Consider the following 26,552-nt stretch of genomic DNA (forward strand, 5'->3'; position numbering starts at 1 on the left):
GGCAGCTTCTTCACCTCCTCCCTCTTAGAACGCTTGCTCTGACAAGCAAGTGAGTGAAACCATATTGGATATTATAGCTCCAATTGCATGAGAGACCCCAACCAAGACCCGTGGAAGAACTGCCTGGTCAACCCCCAAAATCACGAGGGGGCAAAAAAATGGTTGCTGTTGTTCTAAACCACTAAATCCTAGAGGGTGGTATATTATATAGCAGTAGTTGGCTGATACCAACCTATTTATAAATAGGCCCCACCCCTATTGTTTTCTGTACTGGACTCTGTTTATTTTCTTTTTAGCACTTTTCAAAACTTATGATGATGTTGTGTTATCTGTTTCCCTATTTGCGGGGACTGGATTTTTTATTGACCACTGCACACTTACTATCACATAGTGCCTACCAAATAGTAAGCACTCAGTGAGTGAATGAACTTTAAAAGTCCTAGCGTTTGTTTGTGAAATTGTGTCTGTGTTATCACCCTCCCCTGCCCTGCTACAGAGACGAGAATCTGCAAATCTTTTTCTCTGGTGACAGTTCAAGAACAATTTTTGAGAAAAAGTTTTTTTTTTTTTAAGTTTATTTATTTGTTTTTGAAAGAGAGAGAGAGAGAGGTATGGGCAGAGAGAGAGAGGGAGAGAGAGAGAAGCCCAAGTAGGCTCTGTGCTGACAGTGCAGAGCCCCATGCAGGGTTTGATCTCACAAAAATGAGACTATGACCTGAGCCAAAATCAAGAGTCTGACACTCAGTGACTGAGCCAACGCAATGCCCCAGGAAAAAAATTTATCATTCTTTATAAATTGTCCTTGTTAAATCACAATTCTGCTTTGCATCTACCATACACCTTCTCAACAGATTTTAATGATTCCCTACTGGCAAGAGCATACAAGGACTAAGCTTTCATATGGGAGCCTTGGCCCACCTCAATCTGCATATTCAGCCTTTGCCTGTTGTCCCTTTCTTGGCCCCCCCTAAACTGGTCACACCAGATTCCTTGTGTTATCAGGGCCACCGTATGCAATTTCATGTTCCTGGAGTCTCTCTTCTCTAGCTTTTTCCTTCAGGAAGCCTTTGCCAATGGCTTATGCTTTTAGTGGTCATTCCTTCTCCTTATCTGTGAACAAACTGTTGAACCAAGTCCTCGGATAGGAGCAGGAGCCATTCTTGAGATTCAAGAAGGAAACTCAGGACTAGTGGAGCACCGGGACATGGCTTCTGGTCTCAGCTGTGCCACTGCCAAGCACCGGGTCTGGTGGACAGTTATCTAACCTGCTTGGGCTGCTTGTTCCTGTCAATGTAATTAGCAACTTGGCTAAGAGGATTGCTAAGATCCTTTTCAGCGCTGAGGTTTTCCACATTCAAATTTGCTTTACAGTGATAGGAAGAACAACCCACATTTGGGTCGGAATTTGGCTGACTGTAGCATCAGCAGTTTTACATGAGCAAAATTTTCAATTTCATTAGAACAGCCAAGTTAATTCTGCTGGGTTGGCAGTGTGTTCTGAGAGGCAGAGTGGCCACCAGGGCCAGGAGTCAGGAAGCTGTGTATTGTCATGCTACCTGGCCACTAGCTGGATGGTAGACCAGGGGAGGGAAGCCAACAGATCATTTGGACCTCATCCGCCTCATGTCAAAACTTGAGATAAAAATAATGTGTTTCACTAACTTCAGGATTGTTTTGAAGAACTAATGTACATAATAATGGCAGTGCTTTGATAGGTTGTTACCAAACTGTTATTGAAATGAAATTATTGAGGTATCTATTTGTTGAGATGATAAGTCTCCTTGTATTTACCTTGGGTGCCCTGCCCACTCCAAGGTACTGTACCATTTCCAGTTTCCTTCCCTTCATGTCCCGTTGGATGGATGAGATGGTGGAGGAGCTATACTATGTTATGAGAGCTTTCAGTGTTTAAGGTACTGGCCATGCTTTTTTTTTTTTTTTTTTTAAGCTCCTTACAAAAATCCTCTATGGGAGTTCTGTTAGGATTTTTATGGTTGCCAGTGACAGAACTCTGATTCAAGTTAGCTCAAGTGAGAAAATATGGGGGGAGGGGACATTTATTTGGTTCATATAACTTAAAAGTCCATGGGAAGCTCTGGCTTCAGCCATAGCAGGATCAAGGGGCTCAAAAAGATCCTGTAACATTTGTTTCTTGTTGTCTTTAGCTTTTCTCTCTGTTTTCCTCTGTGTTGGTGTCATTTTTCTGGTATATTTTCTCTACATGGTAACGATGTACCCAGGCCAAGATAACCTCAAGCTTTATAATGCTATCTCAAAGAAAAGACAGACCCTCTCTCTCTCTCTTTCCCAGTGGCCACATCAAATCTCTCATAAGGAACCAATATTAGATCTGCTTTAGTTATGTGGCTCCCTTAGACTGGTCACTTTGTTCAGAGATACAGGGTGGATGGCCTTGATTGGCCAACCTAAGTGATGTTTATTATAGTCAAATCTAGCCAGTGGTAGCACTCCAGTTTTCCTGTAGCTTTTTTTGGAGGGCCAAAAAAGCATGGTTGTCCCAGGCCAGGCTTGGGTTTCAGACTGGGGTATTTGAGAGCTAAGAAGGGATCCAGAGGTCACTGAGTCCAACCCAGCCATGGCCAGAGAAGAGAAGTTTCGTGTCCTAGGTCACATGTGATTCAGTGCTACACTTAGCCCTTCAGTTTGCCTGTACCACCTCCGGTGGAAGCATCACATGAGCTTGTCCTGTCATAGCAACTGAAGGATCCTGCCACAGAAAGGGGCAGACACTGGGCCACACGCAGGTTACATGAGACCACTCCTGGCCTGGGACTCCATCCTCTTTCTTCTCCTGTCTCCTCTCCCCCCCTCTCTGGGCCAAACTCTGGACGGTTGAGATTTGGCTACTCAGAGCCCCATTTCAGATGGGCCTGAGAACGGGGGTCCTCTGCGCTTAGCAGTTCACTGCCTCTTCTTGCACCTTCTTTTTTCAGGTGGAGGTGGTTCCTGGGACAGAGTCTGACCCAAATTATAAAACCACAATGAGAGGACTTCAAAGGGAAAAGACAGTGTAACTGTCACCAAAGAGGCCCCTTGCCAGAAAGGGAAGCCAGTGGGAGAGAAGACAAAGTGTCTTCTCTATTGTCTCCATTGACGATACGTCAATGTCTCTATTGACATTGTGTTATGTTCTGGCTTGAGTGGGAAGGAGGGGCTGATGTGCCTGGTGGTGCTACTTCCGATATCCTTAATACTTCTCTAGAATTCTCCCCCATCTCGCTACTGAGAGACTCTCTGGATGATGCCACTCCTGAGTCATGAAAACTGTAACAAGGGTTCTGGTTTGCTTCATGAAGGTCAAAGCAAGTGGTCCTAATCTTGTAGCTGGAAGACGGGTGTTCATGGGAGACAGTGCTGTGCTTTTTCTGATTTTATCTTTTTTCTTTGTGCAGCTCTTCGTTCTCTGTAGGCTGAGGAGCTTGTTTGTATTTGATAGCCGGATTCTTCTTACGGAGCCCTGGTGATCATTTGCCCCATGGTTGTTGCACACGCCCGTGGTAGGTTCTTGGAGAGCTGACCTCCGTGTGTGCTGCATATTCAGGGCAGCGAGTACCCTTGACATGTGACCATGCCTTCCTCTGCCTTGACCCACCCCCAGCTCTCCATCATCTGGAGAGAGACTGAGTTACTTCTGTGACCACAGAGTCTGGCAGACCCTTTCAGCATTTTCTCCTGCCTGTCTTAGTCATGCCCTTATAGTCAAGCCACATAAAAGTGTTTGTGAAGAACTGTACACTCTACACCTTCTCATGCTTCTGTGTTTCTTTTCAAGCAGTGTGCTCTTTCCAGAGTCATCTGGCTCCACCCATCTTCCACGTAAACAGCTTCTTCAGATCCATTTTCCTGATCCAGTTTGAATGTCACCTCTGCTATGTAGCCTTCCTAATTCCCCCACAGTATCAGTGACCCTTCACCTGTGATCTTGAAGCCCTACCCTTTTTATTATATACCCCTTTACTTGTCTTTTTATGTGTCTGCAAGGAGGTGGTATAACAAAGGGAAAAGAACAGGAGATTTGCACTTGGTCTGGGGTTAAAGCCTGGCTCTGACACTTATTGACTGCATGTCTTTGCAAATGTGAGCTGACCTTTGGGAGCCTTTTCTGTCTTTGCTTGTAAATGGGCATGATGAACTCTTTTGAAGTGTTTTCTTGAGGAGGAAACAACCTGTGATGTGCTTAGCATGGCACTTGGCATTTAGTAGTGCTCAATAACTGGTAAGGGTAGTGGTTGTGGTTATTGTGATTATTGTTGGGTTATGAAATCTTAGAGATGAAAGGGACCTGAGGGGTAATTCTTATGCCTACAAAGCTTGATGCCTCCTCCCTTGTCTGATAGTCATCCGGCTTCTCCTTGAACTCTGCCACAGACAGGGAGCTCACTTTCTCTCTGATCTTATGATGCAGAGGGGCTTGCTAGTACTTAGGCTAAGTTACTCTATGTCTATTTGGGGAAATATTTTATTTTATTATTTTTTAAAATAATTTTTTAAGTTTATTTTGAGAGAGAGAGAGAGAGTGCAAACGAGGTAGGGGCAGAGAGAGAGGGGAGAGAGAGAATCTCAAGCAGACTCTGCACCATCAGCACAGACCCTGATGCGGGGCTGGAACTCATGAACCATGAGATTATGACCTGAGCCGAAACCAAGAGCCGGACACTTTACCGACTGAGCCACCCAGGTGCCCCTATTTGGGGAAATACTCTAATTTGGCAGTTATATTTATGTATGTAAGTATGTGTGTTTATGTACATTACATATTTACACATGTATGCATGTCTCTGTGTGTATATGTGTGTGTGTTGTGTGTGTGTGTGTGTGTGTGTGTGTGTGTGTATTTAGTGATGTTTCACCATATAAGATTTCCTAAAACGTCTTACTGAAAAAGTCGGGTTAGGAAGTTACAATGGAAATGAACCTCCAAAGCAAAGTTTTGGGTGGCTTTGCATTTTCTTAGATTTTTTGTTTTTGGGTGAGTTTGTATCTACTTATTGCTTGTCTCTGGGTGGAATGCCAGTGGAAATTGTGATTTGTAATGCTATTGCAACTATCAAGCATATCCTGCCTGTGATACATAAAGAGAATAAAGTCTGAGTGACATAATAACATGGTGCATCTAAAAGTAGTAATACTTTGTTGGCAGAGAGAAGACAACCTTTCATAATGTGCTTTAGAAACAACCCTGGATTAGGAGCAAGAAATCCTAAAATAGTCTATGGTACTTTAGCCTCAGTTTTCTCATCTGTGAAGTGGGAGTATTTGCCACACAGGGATGGGATATAGAGAAGGAAGAGGTGGACTCTGTCTCTGAGAACTAAGCACTCCCCACTCCCCTTCCCCATTCAACCAGAGCACCACTTTCTATAATCTTTAAATATGAGGTGTGCACTGGAGTCCCTTATAAAATGTTATTCTACATAAAATATTCTGTTGCTTAAAAAATCTGTAAACTTCTACTAAACCAGATTATCTTTAAGGTCCCTCCCACTCCAAAAACTATATGGCTCTAAAATAAAAAAAAAAAAAGTGATAGATCTTTACTAATTTTCTAATGTACAATTTTAAAAAGCTTTTAAAAATGAAACAAAATTACTTTTTAGAAACTTTTTAAAGGATATTTTTTTTTGTCTTCCCTTTCTGATGGGCTTAATTGTAGTGAACAATTTTTCCTTTCTTTTTTCTTCTAAAATTCACTTTTCTCTGACTTAACCCAAATCCTACTCAGACAAGGAAAAGGTCATACATATGGTGGAGGGCAGGAAGATGAATATGCTTTATTATTCTCTTGTATCCTTTCATCCCAGGCCAGTCCTTGGAGAAACCATGCCATAATTAAAATATGTTTTCAGCCATATGCATGTCCCTTTTCAGCAATTCCTTTCCCCAGTTCTCTCCAGATGACCTCATAGAATCATGAAGGTGGAACAGATGTAAAAAATCTTTATGCCTAAATTCTTTACATTAGCCAGGTGGAAAATGGGACCCTGTGAGGGGAACAGATTTGTACTGGATAGGGTAATGAGCCATAACTCAAACGCTTTTCCAGGTCAGTTCATTTTCCAGTGGGTTTGGATAACCTCTTTGTGCTTTAGCTCTCTTGTTGTAAAATGGGGATGATCATAATAGTATTTGCGTCCTAGAGTTGTTGCCAGTGTTATGTGAGCATAGAGCCTTAGAGCATTGCTCAGACTAGAGACAGTTTGAGATACCTGTTTGCTGCTGTTATCATTGCTACACTTCCATATTCTGACAGCAGGCTGCCCAGAGTTCACAGAGATGGAAACCTCTCTGGGGACCATGCTGCCTCCCATCTTGCATCCCCAAAACAAGTGGTTAAAACAATGTCTTTTTTTTTTTTTTTTTTTTTTTTAAGCATCCAGTTCTAGCAGGTCACTGCTCCCTGCTGGGTGACATTGGGTAGGTAATTGGTTCTTTTCAGATATATCAATTTCATGTTATCATGGTAGCTGCTTAATACTACCTTTGCCTGGTAGTAATGTGTTAACTCAGTGATAATGTATGCGGTTCCAGAAAATCCGTAAGGACTGACTTTAATGAGGTGACTTCAGATTGTGTGGCAGGTGAGTGTGTAAGTCCTTTTGAATCAAATAGGTCTGTCATCTCACCTTGTGGAAGATACCTTCTTCCACTGGAATGACTGGGGCTAGCCATGCCATCCCCACCACTGGATGGATGGAAACCTCTAATTTCTGGAAAGTAAATGCCAACCATCGAATGGGTGAACGTTTAGGATTTTGACACTATCATTTTATTTCTTTGTCAAGGTCACAATGAATGTAACTTTACTTGAGCAATGAAGAAACATGAGTTCTTTAAGTCTCTCATTTTTGAGAAGCAGGTATGTAACTGATGGGTAGCCAAAGGACACTGGGAATGTGACTGAAAGAATCTAACTGCTTGTGAGGGAACTATGGTTACAGGGCAGGCTGCACCCAGAATCTCAGGAGCCCTGAGTGCCAGCTTTGAAATGGCCCAGGGAAGTGTTGGTGGCTTCTTCTAGATGGGAGTTTGACCACCAGTTCTGTGAGGTCAGTCAGGGCTGCAATCACCCGGAGCCAGGATCTTCTAGTGTTCTGTCTGTGGTCTCTCTCTTAATCCCACCGCGCTTCCCAACTCCACAGCTGGTCCCATTCCTCCAGAGCACACAGGGTGTTATTGACACTGTGAATGACCTAGGGGGAAACAGACGGTGCGTTGCCACTCTGTGGAGCTGAAACTCTTTGCCAGTCCCAACGTCTGCTCAGCCGTGGCCCCGCGGGGACCTCTTGAGTATGTGGAATCGGTGGAAACTCCTACCTCCTCACTGTTGGTTTCTATTTTCCTTTTCTCCGCACCATGGGTGGGGGGCGGGGGGGAGAAACGAAGACTCTCAAGAGCAGGAACGTAGCAGGACCTTCTAAGTGTGATGTGTGGTTACTTTAGTCCTTACCAATTGCTTTAATATTTCAAAATGGAAGCGGCTCAAGGGAGGACGAGTAGGTGAGCCATACCTGAGGGCTCCCCCCATAAACTCCGCGGAAGCTCGCCGCGCTGTTTGCGCCGCAGCCCCCCGGGGGGCCCGCAAGCCCGGGGTCCCTGGGCTCGCGCGTGGCGCCGCGGGCCTGGTCTTGTGTGCGCCGGGGCGGTGCGTGGCGCGCGGGGCCCCGGGTCCGAGGCCAGAGCCTGGCGAGCCTGTGCCCCGCGGACCGCGCTGCCCGGCGCGCCCCTCCCTGCGCGCCCGCGGGTGTCACACCAGACGCCAGCCCCGGCGCGCTGACAGACGACTTTTCTCAGTTGTCACTTTTCTCGCTTGTCAGCGGAGCTGCTGGTAAGTGAAAGAAAACAGAGACGGGGCGCGAAGGCTGCGAGGCGGTGGGGGGGGGGGAGAGGGGGGGGGACGGGAGGGGGGGAGGCCGCGGGGCGCCCCGGGCTGGGGGCGCGGGCGGAGCCCCGTGCGCAGCCTAGGGGTCGGAGCACCCCGCCCGCCCCAGCTCCCTCTCGGCGCATCCCCTCCCCTGTCTCCCCTTCTCACTGTCTCCCCTCCACACTCGGTCCTCCCTCGCTCCCCCCAGTCCTTCAGCTGCCTCACGGTTCGCTTCTGTGGCTTTGTTAAAAAAAAAAAAAAAAATCCCACTAGGTCCAGGTGCTTTCTCCTTGAGCAGCTCGGGACCATGGCTGGTCCCCGCAGCCGCCTCCAGGAGGCACCTGGGCCGGGGGTCGCCGGCGCTGCGAGCCCCCTGTAAGTCCGGGTTTGGGGGGCCCAGAAGGAGGAGCGCGCACAGAAAGTGACAGGCAAAGGCGCGCGGCGCACGGCTGGGGCTCGAGGGCCGGGCCGGCGAGGAGGCGGGGAGGGCCAGCCCAAACTCTCCCAGCCTCACTCCCACTGATAACCTGCAGCTATGGAGTCGCCGACCAAGGAGATTGAAGAATTTGAGAGCAACTCTCTGAAATACCTGCAACCCGAACAGATCGAGAAAATCTGGCTTCGGCTCCGAGGGCTGTAAGTAAATCCATTTACTTCTCTTGCCCCGTTTCTCTCTGCAGTCAGTATTTTACTACACAGCTACAGCCATGACTGCTCACCCTGTTCCTGCATGGCTCTTTAAGTACAGCCCTAGAAGTTCCACAACTGCTTCTCTGTTAATTACAGTCACTGCTACCTCCCCCCCCCCCCTTTTTTTTTCAAAAGAGACTTTTCTGAGTGTTTTAGAATGCCTTGCTATTTCCAAAGCATACTTTCTTTGGGGGAAAGAGGAAATGTCCTTAGATTTCAGTGGTAGCTCAGTACCCATGGAGATGTTTCTGGTCCTTTTGCCCAGGGAGAAAAGTCTGGGGACTGTTAATCGAAGGAAGACTTATTCTCTGCAAAGTGCTTGCAAACATCTTGGCAGGTGGTCCAAGAACTTACCTTCCGTTCAAATTCTACATGCATTCTGGCTGCTAAATTTTCCTCTCCTTCTCCCCAGCCTAGTTCAACTTCTGATATTTTCTTAGGGTTCTTTCTATCTTAAAATAGTCACCAGAAGGAAGGGGCTATTTTTGGAGAAAGTGGGGGTCAGAACCAACAGTGGAGTTTCCTAGCAGTATTTGAATAGTGAAATCGTGCATTTGCTTTCAATATAGTGGCCAGAATTCTAGTTGGACTGATGGACAGAGATCTCTGAATTTCATTCACTTCATTGGGTTCTGTCTGGTTTTGGGTACTGAGGAGAGGTGACCTGAAAATACATGGTATTTTCTGTGAAAAGATTTTATAGATAATGAAGAGCTGGTTACCCCATTCAGGAAGCTCTAATGATACCTGTATATTTACATCTTGCTCCTCAGTTGACCAGGCAGATCCCAAAGACATCTTTCATAACTACCCGATACTCATTTCATTAGACATTTGGCATCAAATATCTAGTGCAGTTAAAAAAACAATTTTTTCTCCAAATATATTATCCAGACATTCTGTTCCTTATGAAGGACAAAGATGGGAATACCAGCTCCTTCCTTGGCAGTTTGTTTGTTTTGCTGTAGTTATTGTTTTTGAAAGCATGTGCGTGTGTGTGTGCGTGTACACACACACACACACACACACACACACACACATCACATCTCAAAATAAAATAAAAAAGGCACTGATCTAAGTTAGCTTCATCTTAGAGGAGACCACATCCTGACCAGGGTATTCAAAGTTTCTAAAGGGAAGCAATAATGAAAGTGTATGTTTCTTTAAGGGGTCCCCTAAAGTGTAATTTATAAAAGCCCTTCCATTAATAATCTAAGTGAGTTTCATTGCCATTGATCTAAAGGGGAAACCATGCCAAATACTATGATTTTTGAGTTGTCTGGCTGCTGTAAGCAAGCAGAGGTGGTAAACTTGTGTGGAAATTTTGTTGTTTTTGTTGGCAGACTGTCCTGACAGTTGAGACGCGTGCAAGGCAGCGCCTCTTTCAGAGCAGTGTTTACAATAAACTCATGTCATAGGTAATGAGCATTCAATCTGATCATATTGTGGTGCACACAGAGAGTTGTTGGCCTCTACAGTCTGGGTCCAAGGTATGCAATGTAAAAGTGCAGTCAGGCTGGTCTCCTTGCCATCTCGGCTGGAGGGACTCATCTGCACACACTCAGGACTGCTCTCTGGCTGCTTTACAATTACAGCCCACTCCATGGAGCTACTCAGGCTAGAGAGGAGTGTTTGGGCAAATCAGCCAGGCTGAGAATGTGTGTAAAAAAGTGTTTAGTGCTTACAACACGCTGTCTTGTAGCTTTCTGCTTCATATCTTGTAGGCTTCTCTCCCCAAGGTGTTGGGGTGTGATATAACCACATTTTCGTTCTCTAGTCTCTCATATCTATTCAGCATCCGGTGCCTTTGAACATGAAAGGTGTGGGTTGATTCTTTTCCAAGTGTGTGTTTTTGAATTCCTCTCTTTACCCTTCTACTGAAACGCTCTGCCTAACAGCAATCCTAGGAGATCTGTTTCTTCATTTTCTGTTTCGAAAAGGACATGTTCCTACCGTAATTATGGCATAGTTTTTTACTACTGTTAATGGTTCTTACTGCCACTTAAAAAACCAAAACAGTAGTGCTGTGATAAGTTGCTAAAGACTCTGGAAACCAAAGGCATGCTTATTTATACCACTTGGAATAACACTTTCGCAGTTCACAAACTAGAAACCGTTAGGAGGTGGAAGGGTATGTTTCTATTTGTCCACACAACAGACTGTCAGTAAGAGAAAGGAAGCAGCCCTTTCATCATTTTATAAATACCCAATAGTCCTATTGGATTTTCAAGTAAATTTATTACCATGACTCCCTTATAGAAAGGGCTTTATGATCACAGATAGTTACGAATTTAGTTCAGCTTGTTTGGGAACCATCTAAGTTCAGGACTTGATCATCTCATGCCTGGACTGTTCAGTGGCGTCTTCTTCTTGTCAGTATCTTTTCTATTCAATTTACTATTGAATTTTTCATCTCCTGTATTAGAGCATAAGTTCCTTGAGGATGGACACTTTGTGTGTCTTGCTTACTGCTGTACCTCCAGTGTACAGAGCAGGGTCTGGCATGTAGTAGGTGTTCAGTAAGTAGGTGATTAAAGAAACATAAAGACACAAATATGAACTTTATAATATTCAACATGAATGTATATATCCAAATATATTTGGATCAGCTTATAGGCCATATGACGTATCAACCCAGTATTCCATGAACGAGGTGGGAGGCAGGTTTTGTTAATATCATTACCCAGATTGGGCACAGAGATCTAAACTGAGGTAGGAACAGATGTGGCAAAGCCACAACCCAGGGCTGAATCCCACTCTTGTTTATCTAAGTTCTCTTTTTCCTTCCCCATATCCTCTTCCCTTCTGTGCACTGGCCTGGAGTGGTCTTTACCAGCAGTAAGAGGATTGTTGCTCCTGCTATTATTATCTGCCAAGAATCTACAGCATAGGAGAATATAGGGAATGATCCTGTATACATTACAACCTCTACCCATCCCCCTTCCATGCTTTATTTTTTTCTCTTACACATCTCACCACCTGAATGCTAGGTATTTTTTTTATTACGTTTATTGTCTGTCTTCTCTAACTAAAATATAAACTTCATGAGGACATAGTTTTTCCAGTCTGTTTTGATCACCGGTGTGTCCCCAGCACCTACAGTACTACCTGGTGTATAGTAAATTATCGATACGTATTTGAAACCTAGAGCTCATTCACATATTTCTCTGGGGAAAAAAATTGGGAAAAACTCTTAATCTAGCCTTGTAGCATCATCGCCATGCTCATAGCACATCGAATACTGGAAATGTGAATTTTAAACACTATGTACCCCAGCTGAGATGGCAAAACCCTGCAAGCGTTGATATTTACCATAATGACGACTCTTTTTCCTTGCGTGAGGTGCTGAATACCAATGTATAGAGACCAACTGTGATTTGAAGGTTGTGGTGTTCCTCATCCTCACTCTGCAGCTCTCAGACCCATGTTCATGTTCCTCTGTGCTGGGAGGGAACAATACTGCACACCTGAGCTTTTTAATTATGTCTGTCAAAGGGATGCTATCTGCTTACATTTCTGGGATGAGCCTCTTTTTTTTTTAAACCCATTTTTGTTTCTGTAAACCTCGGTTTCCCCTCAGTGCTGTGGTCATACTTCTTTCCTCTGCAAAGAGGGTGGAATTTTTAAGGGCCCCTCCCGATGGCTGTTTTGTTAGGGAATCTTCCAATCAGGGAAAATACGACAACGGCTGTACTTTATTCCTCTGGTGATGTGGGGGAGCCTCACGGCTGCGTAGGTTTGAGTCATGACTTGTACCTTGGGTCCTGACCAAGGGTTTTTCTATTGCCAGACTGTTCTATGATGACAAAAAAGTGTTTCTATACCTTTTTTATTTTCAGTTGAGAGCAAGTGAACAGGTTTCACTTATTCTGTTGTCAAAATTGTAATTAAGCTATAATGTGTTTATTTTTCCTTACTATGAGGTAGTCAGTATAATAAATTCTATGCTTATATAACACTTTCTATGAAGATGATGTGTTCTTTTGCATTATCTAAAATGATATCATGATATAAAGGGAGGTAAATAGCCATTAAGGTAACAGACTGGGACTATTGTCTATTCGGTGGGCTTTCCCATTCCCCAATGTGGTAATAGACCTTGCCTCCCTCCTGATTAGGGATGAGCTCAAGACCAAGGACTGGCAAATCTTAGAATTTGACCTTCGTGGCAAGAGTGGTAGGTAGGTCTCAGGTGTGGCACGGAACCGAGTGGTAAAGTCCTTTGTTGGCATTGCTCTCTTGGCCGCTGGAGAGTGCCGCTTTCCCTTCTTCTAGGTTTTCCTGGTGGCTGCCACTGGCTCAACTTCCCACTTCATGGGGAAGACCTTTCTGTGATAGGAGACAGTGAAGCCACCACTTAGGGAAAAGCAGAGGGGAGAATATGGAGTGGAAATCCCCGATCTGCTCCCAGAAGCCCCAGTTTCTGTACTCTGCCAGCTCTACCACCAGCCAGGCTGTTTCTGCTAAGGTTGCTTTGAGTTTGACTTCTCTCAAAGGGTCTTCACTAATATCCCACTGAAGTACCGAGACCTAAGTGACTCTTCCAAACTACACAGCAAAGATGTGAGGGAAAGCCATAGACAAAGAAGCTTGGATATCTGGTTTCATATTTCTTATTTAATGAAGCCCTCTGCTGCTGTATTTTCTCTGTACTCATCTGAAAGTTTTAATAGCGCCATCAGTGTTCAGGCAACATTAGTTTACTCAGTTAATATTTACTGAGTGTCTGTTATATGCCAGGCACTTTCATAAGTTCTGGGTGTGCGAGAGTAGATAAAATACCTGCCCTTCAGCACTTCCAAAGCTGGCAGGAGAGACTGAAAGGAAAAGCTGGAAGTGTTGACTATAGTTACAGAGGGATACACAGAGAGCCACCTCTATCTGGGTTGGCCAGAGAAGGTGTTGCCGACTGGCAGTCAGCTGCAGATTTATTCTAGCGGAGTCCTTAGAGTTACAAGGAAGAGACTCGCGCAGATCCTTTTCATTCATGTCAGCCTTGTGCAAAGATGCAAAGAAGTGTTTTGCAAAGATTTGAGGAAGCAAAGAGTCCTCTAGTCAGCCCAGAATAAATCAGCCCAGAATTATGAGCTGGTTTTATGGGCAACTGGGAAAGCTCTTCTATTTACTAGGGATAAAGCCTGAATCCTAGTGCCCTTCTCTATGCTCACTTCTCATTGATAATCTCCAAGAGGAGAGGGTGTGGTTGGGTCAATTTGCTATCATCCAATGTTGAACTACTGGACAGAAATCTCCCAGGTCACCTCAAAAGCACTTGGCCCCTGGGCGCCTGGGTAACCCAGTTGGTTAAGCGTCCGACTTCGGCTCAGGTCATGATCTCGCAGTTCGTGAGTTTGAGCCTCCTGTGGGGCTCTGTGCTGACAGCTTGGAGCCTGGAGCCTGCTTCAGATTCTGTGTCTCCTGTCTCTCTGCCCCTCTCCTACTCGCACTCTGTCTCTCTCTCTCTCTCTCTGTCAAAAATAAATTAACATTAAAACCAAAAGCACTTGGCCCCTAAATTGGTCCCTGGTCCCTTAGGGACCTCACAGGGTTACCTTTCCCTATAAATCAATTAATTCCCAAGAGCCTTAGTTACTTTCCTTGAAAGGTAGCTGTGTGATATCCTCTTGCAGCTTATCAAGTGCAATTTTGAGGGATAGATGAAAGCTGATGAATGGAGGTAACAGAGTGTGCAGAGGTACAGAGGCATGGGAGATGTTGGCCCGTTGAGGAGGAGTGAGAGAGAATGTTGGAAAGGAAGGCATGCGCCAGGTAGTAATACATGGAATTCTAGGAGATTTGCTTTTTGTTTTATTCAAAACTGTACATGCTCATAGTTTAAGGAGGCAAATATTTGAACACATTTTGCTATATTACACACACACACACACACACACACACACACACACACACATAGACACAAATGTGTTCCACTCTCCATTCATCCTACAGAGAATATTTTTTATTTTGTACAGGTAATTTTAAGGAGTTTTCATCTTATCTCTTACTTATAAGGAAGTGTTAAAAGGCTTTAAGCTGGAGAGTAACAAATTGAGATTTGAATTTTAGGATGGCTACTCTGGAAGAAGTGTAGAGGACAGACTGGTGATGGAATTTGAGGCCTGGCAACTGTTTGGAGAAGATTCTTGAATTTAGTGTAGTGCCAGTTAGTTTTGGAGCAGAGAGAGAAAGGGAAGTTGTCTTCCAAGTTTGTTTTGGCTTGGGTGTCTTAGTTTGGTGCCATTTGCCTTATTAGGGGCCATGGAGAGGAGAGCAGGCTGGGATAAAGCAGAGTGATAAACTTGGGTTTAGATATGTTGAAATGGAATAGCCTCTGGAAGATCCATGTAGGTGTTGGTGATAGACTGGAACTATGGAGAGACCTTTGGCTTGGAGCAGTGGGTCTGAGAGTCATGTTTCTGAGGAAAAGCCTCGCAAACAGATGACCTAAGAAAGAGGAGCTTCACGTGAATCTCACTAATAAAGCAATGCCAAAAGAATAATCTAAAAAATTACTTATTTCCTCCAGATTACGTATTTTAGGGTATTAATTGGCCCTTCCAATCTGTCATGTAATTGGAATGGCTTGGCATATTTTTGTTGGTCTCCTATTCTATACCAGATACCAGGAGCTTCAGAGGAGATATAGAAAAACCCTGTTCTCAGGAAATTTGGAGTCTAGTTAGGGAGACAGTATAAATCTTTATACATATGAAAAGTTAAAAAACAACAATAAAAGTATGTGCAATAATTAATTGCTAAATAAGTGATGTTGACACAATGTCCTAGGATTCAGAGAAGGAAGGCATTTGTATATGAGGGATTATTTTTGAGTCTTTCTTTTCCTAATAAAGATCAATAAAGTCTCACCTGAATAGGTTCTTAATATATATTAAGAGGGAGAAAGAGGTAAATATATAAAGGGTAAATGGGTTTTTACATTTAGAATGAAATTTTCTTTACTTGAATACTAATGCAGTATATTAGTACATCATCACTTGCTTAACATAATTTGGTTGTGCTGACTTATTAGCTAATTACAACTCACTATTTATCAAGCTAAGTATTTATTATTTTGACCAAGCTTTACAGTCTCTATTGGTTGGGATGCAGCCCTGAGTAGAGGGTATTTCTACATTTCTAGCTCAATTTTCTGTCTTTAGTTTTCTTTGGCTCATAGAAACTGCTTGGTTCCAGTTTTTCCATATGGAGGGAAAGCACTTACATGACCTGAGTCATGGCTTTTTGATTAGAGACTAAGAAAAATAATTGTTGAGTCTGAGGCCCATAAAGTAGTCTTTAACAGCTTGGAGAATGAGCATCACAACTTCTCATCAGCAATAAAAAGTGGATTCCCCAACAAATGGAACACTTTGTTTCTGGAGAAAGTATACCGAATCCATGTCAACTTTGGTATTCTTCAGACTTATTGAACTGTACTCTTTATTAAAGACCTTTTGACAGCTCTTATTAAATAAAATAAATGAGTCTTCATGAGTGTAAGAAAAGCCTAGATGTTTCTAGGTTGTGAAATAATGAAAAGCTTTAGAGAATAATTCAATTGAGAAGACATAATTTATGATTATAGGTAATGAATTTTATTGATATATCTGAACGACTACACATACAACTATATGTAGGAAAGTAATCCATCACTCATTCACTAGGCAAACATTTCTCTGGCACTTACCACGCACCAGGCACCAAGCAGTGAGAAGCAAGATAAAGGCTCCCTCCTTTAGGGAACATTCAGTCTACTGGTAGAAGCAAATATTAAATATGTAATTCCACAAGTAATTATTTATATTGACGAGTGCTGCGGAAAAATATAATAGAGGGCCCAAACCTGGTGCAAAAATCAGGGAAGGCTTCTCTGAGGAAGTGAGATTTAAAATGAGCTATGAAGAACAAGTAGGTATTCGTTATGTAAAGAGTTGAGGAAGAGTGTTCTAAGGTATTCAGGGACTGGGAAAACAGCATGTGCAAAAAAGCCAAAGGATCATGGCACCTCTGAAAAAACAGGAAGGCCACGTGGCTAGAGTCAAGATTGTATAGAGACAGGAGTCTCAAGACGTGGCTAGAGAGGGATTGGATCTTGCTTCTTATTTTATTTTATTTTATTTTATTTTATTTTATTTTATTTTATTTTGTTTTATTTTATTTTTTTTTATTATTTTATTTTATTTATTTCTTCAGCTAAGATAGCAGAAGAGATGATTTATTGTACATGTGCCACATTCAGCTACAAATGAAAACAGAATTAGTCCTGAAAGTCACAGGTCCAGGGCAAAGGACCAAAAGGGACTGTTTTGATATGAGCAAGGTGGGTCTCAAAGGTGGTCATTGTGATGAGATGGTGACGGATTTCTAGATCCATTGAATCAAGCTTTAGAAAGTAGACATGTACCAACAAATTGGTACTAGCATCCCTGACCTCTGGCTTTCCTGTTTCTGCTCCTGTGGTTTCCATGGGTGCAGAAGTTAGCAGTTTACTTGGACCTCTGCCTCAGCTTTCTTGTTTTACGCTTTAGCCTGCACTTTCACTGCTTCCCTTGCTTGGCTCTCATGGCACGGAGGGCTCCCAGATGATGCACTAAGGCTGAGAGGCTTCTTCTTTAGACCAGGGGTTTTACCAATGGGAAGCCATTGTAGGTCTATAGGGATGGATTTGAGAGATTTTCAGGAGGCAGACAACAGGATTTGGATGTGGGAAATGGGGAAGAGTGTGGAATCTAGGAAAACTCCTAGGTTTTTAGCTTCATTCCTAGATGCTATTTACTTAGATCAGGCCCACTGAGGTGGGGTGGGGGTTAATGTTGTAGGTTTGGTTGTGCGTGGGAGCACAGTGAATGGGGAGTAGAGATAATGAGTTCAGTTTTGGACATATTGAATATGAGGGGCCTATAAGATGTCCTTGAATAGATGTGGTGAAGCCATGAGCAGTTGGATAAATGAGTCTGGAGATAAATGGAAAAGCCTGGTTTGGAGGTATAATGTATAGTCCAACAAAGTAAGAAGAAAAATAAATTATATGTATGTGTATATACAGACACAGAGAATGCAGTTTAGTGTGACACCCTAAATAGTCTGACAGAAGGTACCAGAAGACTGTAAGTTTATATATATTTTCTCATTGACATTTTCTTGTCCAACAGATGGGAAAGGCCAGCTCATAATGTGTACATAGCTTTGCTTGGAACCTTTATATTGACTACTTGGTGCCATGCTCACCATAACATGGATTTGGAACAGAGACAAAAACCTGAGGGGGTGGGGAAGGCAGGATCATTCCCAGTATTCCAAGGGAAGAAAGAGACTATGACCCAAGAAGCCAAATGAAGTTGGGCCCTCACCATGGACCTTCTGGGAACTACAGAGCATGAGCCAGGCAGTGAGACCCAAAGCGTGGAGCCCAAGCACCACAGCAGGGCCTCTTGAAGGTTGGCTGGGTAGACTCTCTAGATTCTGCAGGAGGTTGTCCTTTGTCTAGGCTTGCCCAGTGGTGCTCCGTGGGGTCACTGCTGCTCCTGAGGTGCCCTATGATGGACACACCAGGCCTCTGTCTCTTGGGGCACTGCACAGGTCCTGGTGTAGTTCTCACCTTCCACACCATGTTTCCTCATTCATGGCCCTTTTCCTACTCTTTAAGGCCTTCCCCAAAGTGCTCTCCCTTCTTCCACTTTCATTCTCTTCCAGAGGTCTATTGCAGCGACGCACTATTCAATATTCTGCTGAAACAGCTTTCCTTTCCCTTAAGGCCACCAGAAGAGTGAAACCTTAAATAATCAACATAAGAATGCGTTGAATATTTTGGCCGAAAGTCACTATTGGACATCCAAAGAACATTAAGTTTTGTTTATCCAGATTCCAAACAACCAAAATGCTGAAATAACCATGACTTTTCCTGCACTCTAGAGACGCTCTGAGTAAATCTAGTAGTGAAAGATTAGTTTTCTTTTAAGTTAATTTATCATTTATTTTGAGAGAGAGCGAGAACATGAGCTGGGGAGAGGCAGAGAGAGAGAAAGAGAATCTAAAGCAGGCACTGCCAGTGCTTAACTGACTGAGCCACCCAGGTGCCCCCTGAAGGATTAGTTTTTGAAATCTACTTCCATGTGTGTTTTAGGAATAGTTCAAATTCAGACTAATATCTGACCCATTTTTTTCTCTATCTCTCTGACTCTTGTCTAAGGATGACTGTGATGTGTCTTATAATGCCTTTAAATTACCTATTTTATATCTAGTATACTATTCCAGGAGGTTGTATTTGGAAATCAAGTCTGCTAACTATGAGGGACCACAAATACTTTCACGAATAGAGTTCTGTGTTGCTCATTTGTGACACAAAAGGATTAATTACCATAAATCGAAGCTCCATAAATATTGTTTAGAATTGTCATTCTTTCTACAAAACTATGGACTAAAATTAGTCATGGTTAAAAAAAATAAAGGAATTGTTCAAAGCACCCATTTCTGGGAGTCTTTGGATAGTTTCAGTGAAGGTAACTATAGGTAAACAGAATTTGGTTCAAATGTTCAACTGATTTCCGTTGATAGTAGAGCTCAGAATGGTCCCTATGAGTGTATCTGCTAGTTAATTTTTTCCCTCTTTTTTTTTTCTGTTTTTTTGGATATTCCCATTATTTTTGCCATATTTAAATTGTTAAAATTTACAGAGCCTGTGTCCAGAGAAGAGTCTTCTGTGGATGATGTTACTGTTAGAGAAGTTTTGGAGGAAATAGGAAGGATCTCTGCTCCCCAGGAACTGTGTGTTGACTTAAAGTCACCTGGAGTTGTAAATGGCCAGTAGCTGCTTTCTGCCATGAGTAGGTTTGGATAAGAGTTGGGAGGAGGGTGGAAGAGAGGAGCGAGGGAAGGAATACTCCTAGAGTAGATAGGAAAGGCTTAGAAAGATTAGACTGGTCGCCGAAGTTAAACTTGGCAGAAGATACAGTTTTTGTTCCGGCTAAATACACATGAGGAAGAGCAAAGTAGAGACCTGGAGCAACTCTTTGGATAATTCAATTTAAAAAATTCTACTCCTCCCCTAATTACAGGGATACATCTGTGGAGAGTAAGATTTTGTCTTAATCCTTTGGATTTATCTCCACTTTGGCAGTGTTGCATGGATATTAAGAAATATTTTTGTTTTCAGCCTTTCTCATTGATGTTTATCTAAACAGGAGCCAGGCTCCTAAGAAGGAGGTCACAGAAATCTCTTCCTTTCCCACCCACACAGTTTTGCTGTGCTTATAACACAGCAAGTGGTTGTAAATATGTGAATAGAGGGATAAATAATTTATGCAAAAAAGTACTACCTGAACTTCTACAAGCATGACATTTACTTTCTATTTTCTTTCTCTAAAAACCTTTCCATATTTTGTTGTTGGTGCCAGTGATTAGCTCACTGCCTAGCTTTAAGCAGGAGGGAAATAGTGCTTGGTCTGTTCAAAAAGCCTTGCTTTCCAGAAGATTTCAGCATTCTCTGGGGGGGAGTCCCATTTGGGGGCCTGTTGGACAGTAATTCAAGTGCTGGAATTTTTAACTCAGGCCCAGGAGAGAAGCAGGCATGAACAAGAGATTTGGATTTCTATGTCTGGCCAGCTGTCTGCAGGCAGATAGGGGGGCTGGGGAGGGAGAACAATGAAGAAACAGGCCTTCGGGAATATGGGAGCGTGGGGCACCGTGTGGATTGGCTGAGTGAATTGGTGCTGTTCCAGGTGGGGCTTCCTGTGGGGTTGTTTAGTTTGGATTAATTCTTAAAGATTTCTCCTCTTTCCAGTGCCCAGCCAGCACTAGATACAAACATATTTGCTTCTAGGAGTGAGTTAAAAATCGATGGTCTTATTTACAGCTCTGCTTCAGATTAGCGTTCTGTTGTTCTTCGGGTTCACCATCCTCGTCCCCAAACCTCACTTCTTCATTTGAATTTGATCTCATCACTTTGGGTGATGAGTACATATTGCAGGTTTGTGCCTAGGGAGTCGCTGACTCTGAATATGATCTTCCTTTTCTAACAAGGCTAAATGGAAGAGTGTGAATCTGTGGGACAATCCCCATCCCCCCAAAAAGAAAGAACTAGCAGAAAAATTCTCTAGAAAATTTAAAGAATAACAACCCTTTAGTAATTATTGGGTTATTCCAGGTGAAAGTGAGCTTATATCATTTTACTATTTTTCATTTTTTATATTGCTTTGGATCTTTGGCCATGAAAGAAAATGGAATCAGTGCCCATATGGATTTTCATTCTGTAGCTCATCAGTTAAGAAATATTTGAGCTAGTAACGGAAGAGAATCTCTCACATTCTCTAATATCTTCTCCCGCTCCCCAATACTCTGCCAGAAGGTGCCAGGAGACTGCAATTTATATACATTTTCTTAATGGCATTTACTTGTTCCAAATATGAGAAGTGCCATCAAGCAGTCAATATACACAAAGCTTTGCAAATCTAGGTTTTAATGTATGCATCATGGAAATGAAATCACTGGTAGATGAAGAAGAAATGTACAAGGACCTTCCATTCTCAGCAACATGTAGAGTAGTTCATACAAATGATTTAAGACGTATTCAGAAGTTTCCAGAGATATCCGGTTCTCTTCAGCCTGTAACCCATATGCCAATGAAAAACAAAACTGGAGGATCAGATGATCATTCAGGTCCTTGCTCATTTCATGGGTATTTGGGACATTTTATTGTAGTCCACTTTCCCACAAGGGAGCTCAACTTCTGAGAACATGTAGTTAACTCCACTCAGTTAACTCTGTGCACTTTTTCTGAGTTTGTCCCCCAATCTCCTCTCCCTTTAGGAAACTGAGGGCCGAGAACCAAGATTTCCAAAGCTGTCTGTGTATCGGCAGCAGTAGTGACCTTGGTAGGGAAGGATGGAGACGGGATCTGGAGCAGAATGAGTCACCATTGCCTGGAAGTGCCGGCAAACACTGAAGGCCGAGAGCTAGAGTTCTCACTGTGCATGCGTAGTTGTTGCACATTCAACTTCCCACACCGGAAAACCCTCTTGTGCCCCACTGGGAGGTATCTTGCTGTCAACTTTGAAACTGAACACAAGGTTTTTTTTTTTTTTTTTTTTTTTTTAAGCCAGGTTGTTTGAATATTAAGCCTATTTATAAACCTCATTATTGTAGCACCCATATGGCTCTTACTCAAAGATACTCACTTAAAAAAAAAACGAAAGACTGCCAGCCGCTTCGTAATTTAACATCAGTGCTTATTCAACCCTCACTTATCCGGGCTATCAGGAATGATTCCCAAGTCATCTGTTTCACTTTGGAGTATGTGAAACTTACATTTATTTGATTGTGGGCATGCCTGGTACTTTGGGAACTCCAAGCCACCCAAAAAGCAAATAAAGCCCCTCAGAAGCATCCTTGCTCCTGCCTTGTTGTTTTTTGCTGTTCCCTTGCTGTTTGGGCTCTGTCCCCAAGTAGGTCCAGGTTTACTATGGACAGAATCACCCCTTTTATGCTTGCTTAATTTCATCCTTTTTCTCCCTGGCTGGGGCCAGGAGAGGTAAAATGAAGTTCAGTGTCTAGAAGCCTCTGCTAGATGACACAGCTATGGAGAGCTTTCGGTAACTTTTTAAAATATTGGGGGTCAGTGCCCTTTGCTCTTTGGTGATGTTCTCATCTCAGTATTCACTTTGCAGAATGTGATCAGCTGGGTATAAACGGACGGAAGCCTTTGAGGGGAAATTTTCCACCTCCTCACTTCCTGTTCTATACACGTGCATGTACACATACACATACACATACACCCACCGATGATAGTTCTTGGTCAATCCACAATTCCATAGAAACATTCCAGATGAAACAGACATTGGTTTTCAGTGAAGACCAGGAGGCTTTTAATTTGCCTAAGAGGTAAGTGGATACAGGTCAGTCAATGCTGGTTATAGTACATCATGTCTCTGCATTGAGTTACAACTTCTGGTGGGTGCTTAGGGATTCTGTGTTAGCAACTCAATGGGCTTCAGTTTTTAGGGAGTGCTTGATAAAAAGAATCTTTATCAAAAGACAACTTTAAAGGGGCGCCTGGATGGCTCAGTCAGTTAAGCAGCTGACTCGATTTTGGCTCAGGTCATGATCTCAGTGTCATAAAGATCGGGCCCTGTGTTAGGCTCCATGCTGGGTGTAGAGCCTGCTTAAGATTATGTCTCCTTCTCTCTCTGCCCATCCCCTACACTCTCTCTTTTTCTCTCTGCCTCTCAAAACAAAGTAACTTGAGATATTTCTAAGGATTATTATGGCGTCTAGTTCATAAATACTCACTTATACTTTTTTTCTCCTGCCTTCTCAACAATGGTCCTACTTCAACATTAGAAGGACATGTGCACTTCTGCTAGGTTTACTGGGACCACAGCCAGAGTGTGTGGCACGGTATATAGCCTGCAGGGTCCTTCGGGCTTGGGGGTAAGCTGGACACTGTTTCGGCTCCTTCTCCTCTTAGCAACACTGAGCTTAGCACCTGCTTTCTTCGTGGTTCAAGTGTTCTAAGATAAGGAGAATTGCAAGTATTCAATTTTTTTTTTAACTTTTAGAAAACAATCTGCAGCCTTTTTTCTTTGCTTCTTTAATCAATGAAAAGCTTTTTTTTTCAAACAAAATTTGGAAACTTATTGACTTAAAATACCATTATTATTTATTCAGTACTGTTATTAATATAGTAGCTGACTCTCAAACCCTTACTGAATACCCAGCACTGTGCTAAAGGCTTTACATTATTCTTACACTTGACTCTCACATCGTCTTGTGCAGTGGGTGTTATTGTTAACCGGCTTTTCATATGAGGAGACTGGTGGTTGGGAACGTGATAGAAGTTGCTTAAGGTCACATAGCTTATTGGATACTCCAAGCTGGAGGAAGCTTTGAGTCCAGGCAAGCGATCAGCATAATGCTGTATTGCCTGTCCACAGAGTGAGGAGGGCAGAGCCCATTCTGGGGCACAGTTTGCAAAGCGCTGTTCTAGACCTTCGTGGATACAGTTCCCTTGGCCTGGCCTTGTGGAGATGACCGGCCTTCTGTCTGAGCATGAAGCCACGCCATCTCCATCTCCCATGCTGCCAGGGTTGCCAGATTTCAGAGCACAGCAGCTCCTGGTCATTCTCTACTTTTTATATCGACTCAGTCTAGCTATGTGAATTTTGAGATTTGCAGCGTATTGTTTCAGGTTTCAAAAAATTGTAAATTGGAAGTAACTTTGAAAAAACAAAACAGAACATTTAAAAATATTCCTTTTGTCTTTCAGGTTATGAATCAGGGATAAATTCTGATGAAGTTCTTAAAAACAAAAGGCCAAAAATAAACTGGGTTCTTTTCCAGTTCATTTCCTGCGTTTGGAAGGAAAGGACCCAGTTTGTTTTATCGTTGTTGGTTTTATTTATTTTTGTCTAGTGTCTAAGTTCCCTCTTGGCACCCTTTGATTTATTTGCATAATTTTCTTTGAAGCCTTCAGAGTTTGCTTTCTTTCTCAACCAGTTGAAGGTTTTGTATCCGTAGCTAAGTTACTTAACCTCTCTGAACCTCCCTTCCATCAAGTGAAAAGTGAGGTAGCCCTCCCAGGGTCTGTAGATGTCAAAGTGAGTTACTTTGTGTAATGGACATGGGACAGAGGAGATGCTCCACAACTGTGAGGCCCCCAGCCTTCTCTTACTACATTCCTCGTGTGTGTAGAAAACAATGGCTGTTGTAGGTGTCCTCACTGCTTATAGTAAGTCATTGCTGAACAGAAGGAAATGAGTAGAAAGAAAGAAGTTTTTGATCAGTTTCTTGATAAATTCACTTCTTCATTCCCCAGCAATATATTGAGTAGCTGCCATTTGACAGTCACTGTGTTAAGAAAGAGAGAAACACCAGCAGGTAGCAGACAAGCTATCATTGCCATCAGCATAACAGATCCTAACTATCTGGAGTGACAAGTGCAATGATGTGGGTGAACTCTGGACACCGTGGGACATACAAAAGGAGCACTGTCCAGTTTGGGAGACCCTAGAAGGTTTTCAGGAGGAAGTCATGTCTCAGCTGAGAGCTGAAGGATAAGTAGGGCTCATTCAGGCCTCACTGATCTTGCCCAGTCCAAATGATCTGTGAGTGGATCTTGAGTGGGGTAATTTCCATGGAAGTACATTTTCTCCAGTGTGTTAAGTGCCAACCTTTAAACTCCAGTATAAGATGACACTATTTGGATTGGATCTGTCTTGGTTCTGAAACTATCTGGGACAAGATGGGAAGAGAGAACTTCAGGTCTGTGAAACCAAGGATGCATCTATGAGGGTGAGGAGTGAGTGTCAGGAGTGGATTATACTGAAAATCAGATTTTTGGTCTCTGTTTCTTTGGGTCTACCAAAAGCACAACCAGTATTTTGGTAAGTGTGAGTGGCAGCTGCAAATGATTCATTTATTTTGCCAACAAGCATGTTGTGTGCCACCCATGTGCTAGTTGATGTGCAAGCCCTTGGAGTAGATACACAGATCTACATAATAGGATCCTTGACCTCAAGAAGCTCAAAATAGGGGCAAGGAGATGCAAAATTTTTAGAATGTCTATATGGCATACATGTACCTGGCTATGCCCTCTGAGATCATTCCTTCTATTTTACAGATGTGGACACTAAAGCTTGATTTAGCATAGAGCATACCTGAGGTCTCACGGCTGGGAGTGGGGGTAGTGGTTGGGTTTTGAGTCTGTCACATTCCAGAGCCCTATTGTCTTTCCACATACTTGGAGATGAGACAAGGCAATGCAAAAGGTGACCCCTTCTCCCAGGTATCATCTTTTAAAACAGGGTGTAAATTATAATACTTTTCTTAACTTTGTCCTCAGCACTTTTTTAGCCTATCTCCTCCCATATCTGGCTAGGCTGGGCTGGGCTGGTTTGAGGTCGCTAGACATGCTCTCCTTACCTGTTTGTCTCATATTTTCGTATTTGTCCTTGCTGAAATCCCAGCCATCAGTCAAAACTACCTCCTTCACGAAGCTTTCTGAGCCACCCCCCTTGTATTGGTTGTTATCATAAAATAACACTTAAGGTACATGTCTTCATTTCTGTTTTTAGAATCCAGATTTCTTTCAGAGAGTGGATTTTAACAGTGGTATTGTGAGGATTAGCCATGTGTTTTGAGTGCTTGTTACTAGTGGGTGCTGGAAATGGAAGCTCTTCTAATTTTTGTTCATCTTTGTTTGTCTCAGCGCTCCCAGCATTTGCTTTGCATGTTTCTTGGCAAATGCTAGGAGAATTCTGTGGAAGCCAATAACAAAGGTTGTCTTCTTCTGACCTTTGAAGATACCCTCTGCTGATAGAATTAGTTGGGCTTCTGGGTAGAAGCCAGGAGCATCCATCTGGCCTGCCTGCCCAATTGTCTTTCGTTCTTGCACACTCTCAATGGATGATGATGATTATTATTATCTTGCTAGAGATTTCTTAACACAGTTTAGTAGACAACAGTCCTAACAAGGGCCAAGGGCATGAGCCACACCACAACTCATTGTGCTCTGTGCCTGTAGATGGAACCTCTGCCCTTGGCTACTGCCTGAAGAGTGATCTGTCACTGCTGATGGGGTCCAGGAACAGCTTTTAGAGGGGGTGCAAGGCGCTGTTTTAGGCACTAGGTTACTGTGGGGAACCACACAAAGAATCTGCATTTGTGAAACTGACATTCATGTGGGCGATCTCATTTATTTCTTATCACAAGGTCTTGGGAGAGGTTCTCTGGTTATTCCCACATTATAAATGAAGAAACTGAGGCTCAGAGGTGTTGAAGAACTGGTCACATATTGTAGAGCTAAGTGCCAGAGCCAAGATCAGAACAGTTTGTTCTAAAGTTCAAGCCTTAACCCGCTCTGTTAGTTGACCTCCTCTCTTTATATATGATAAAATTCAAACATGTAAATATCTCTATATTTTCATATAGTCCTATATATCTGTATATCTGTATATGTGACTATATACAGGTATAGAATAATCGTAAA

General features: G+C 43.0%; 1 protein-coding gene across 9 annotated transcripts in view; it reads left to right on the top strand.

The window, feature by feature from the left end:
* Positions 1-26,552, top strand: part of PDE1C (phosphodiesterase 1C) — a 504,797-nt gene that overhangs the window by 194,595 nt on the left and 283,650 nt on the right. The window contains exons 1-2 of one of the 9 annotated variants that reach the window (XM_027075225.2): positions 7,430-7,846; positions 8,416-8,518. The exons of 7 other annotated variants lie outside the window; for them this stretch is intronic. In XM_027075225.2, coding sequence (XP_026931026.1) covers positions 8,418-8,518 — 101 coding nt within the window. In that variant the 5' untranslated portion in view covers positions 7,430-7,846; positions 8,416-8,417. Of the gene's footprint in view, positions 1-7,429; positions 7,847-7,999; positions 8,519-26,552 lie in introns of those variants that run through there. One more of the 9 variants, XM_053218255.1, reaches the window with a different exon arrangement.

This window comes from Acinonyx jubatus, chromosome A2 (assembly GCF_027475565.1).
Source record: "Acinonyx jubatus isolate Ajub_Pintada_27869175 chromosome A2, VMU_Ajub_asm_v1.0, whole genome shotgun sequence".
NCBI classification, from domain to species: Eukaryota; Metazoa; Chordata; class Mammalia; order Carnivora; family Felidae; genus Acinonyx; species Acinonyx jubatus.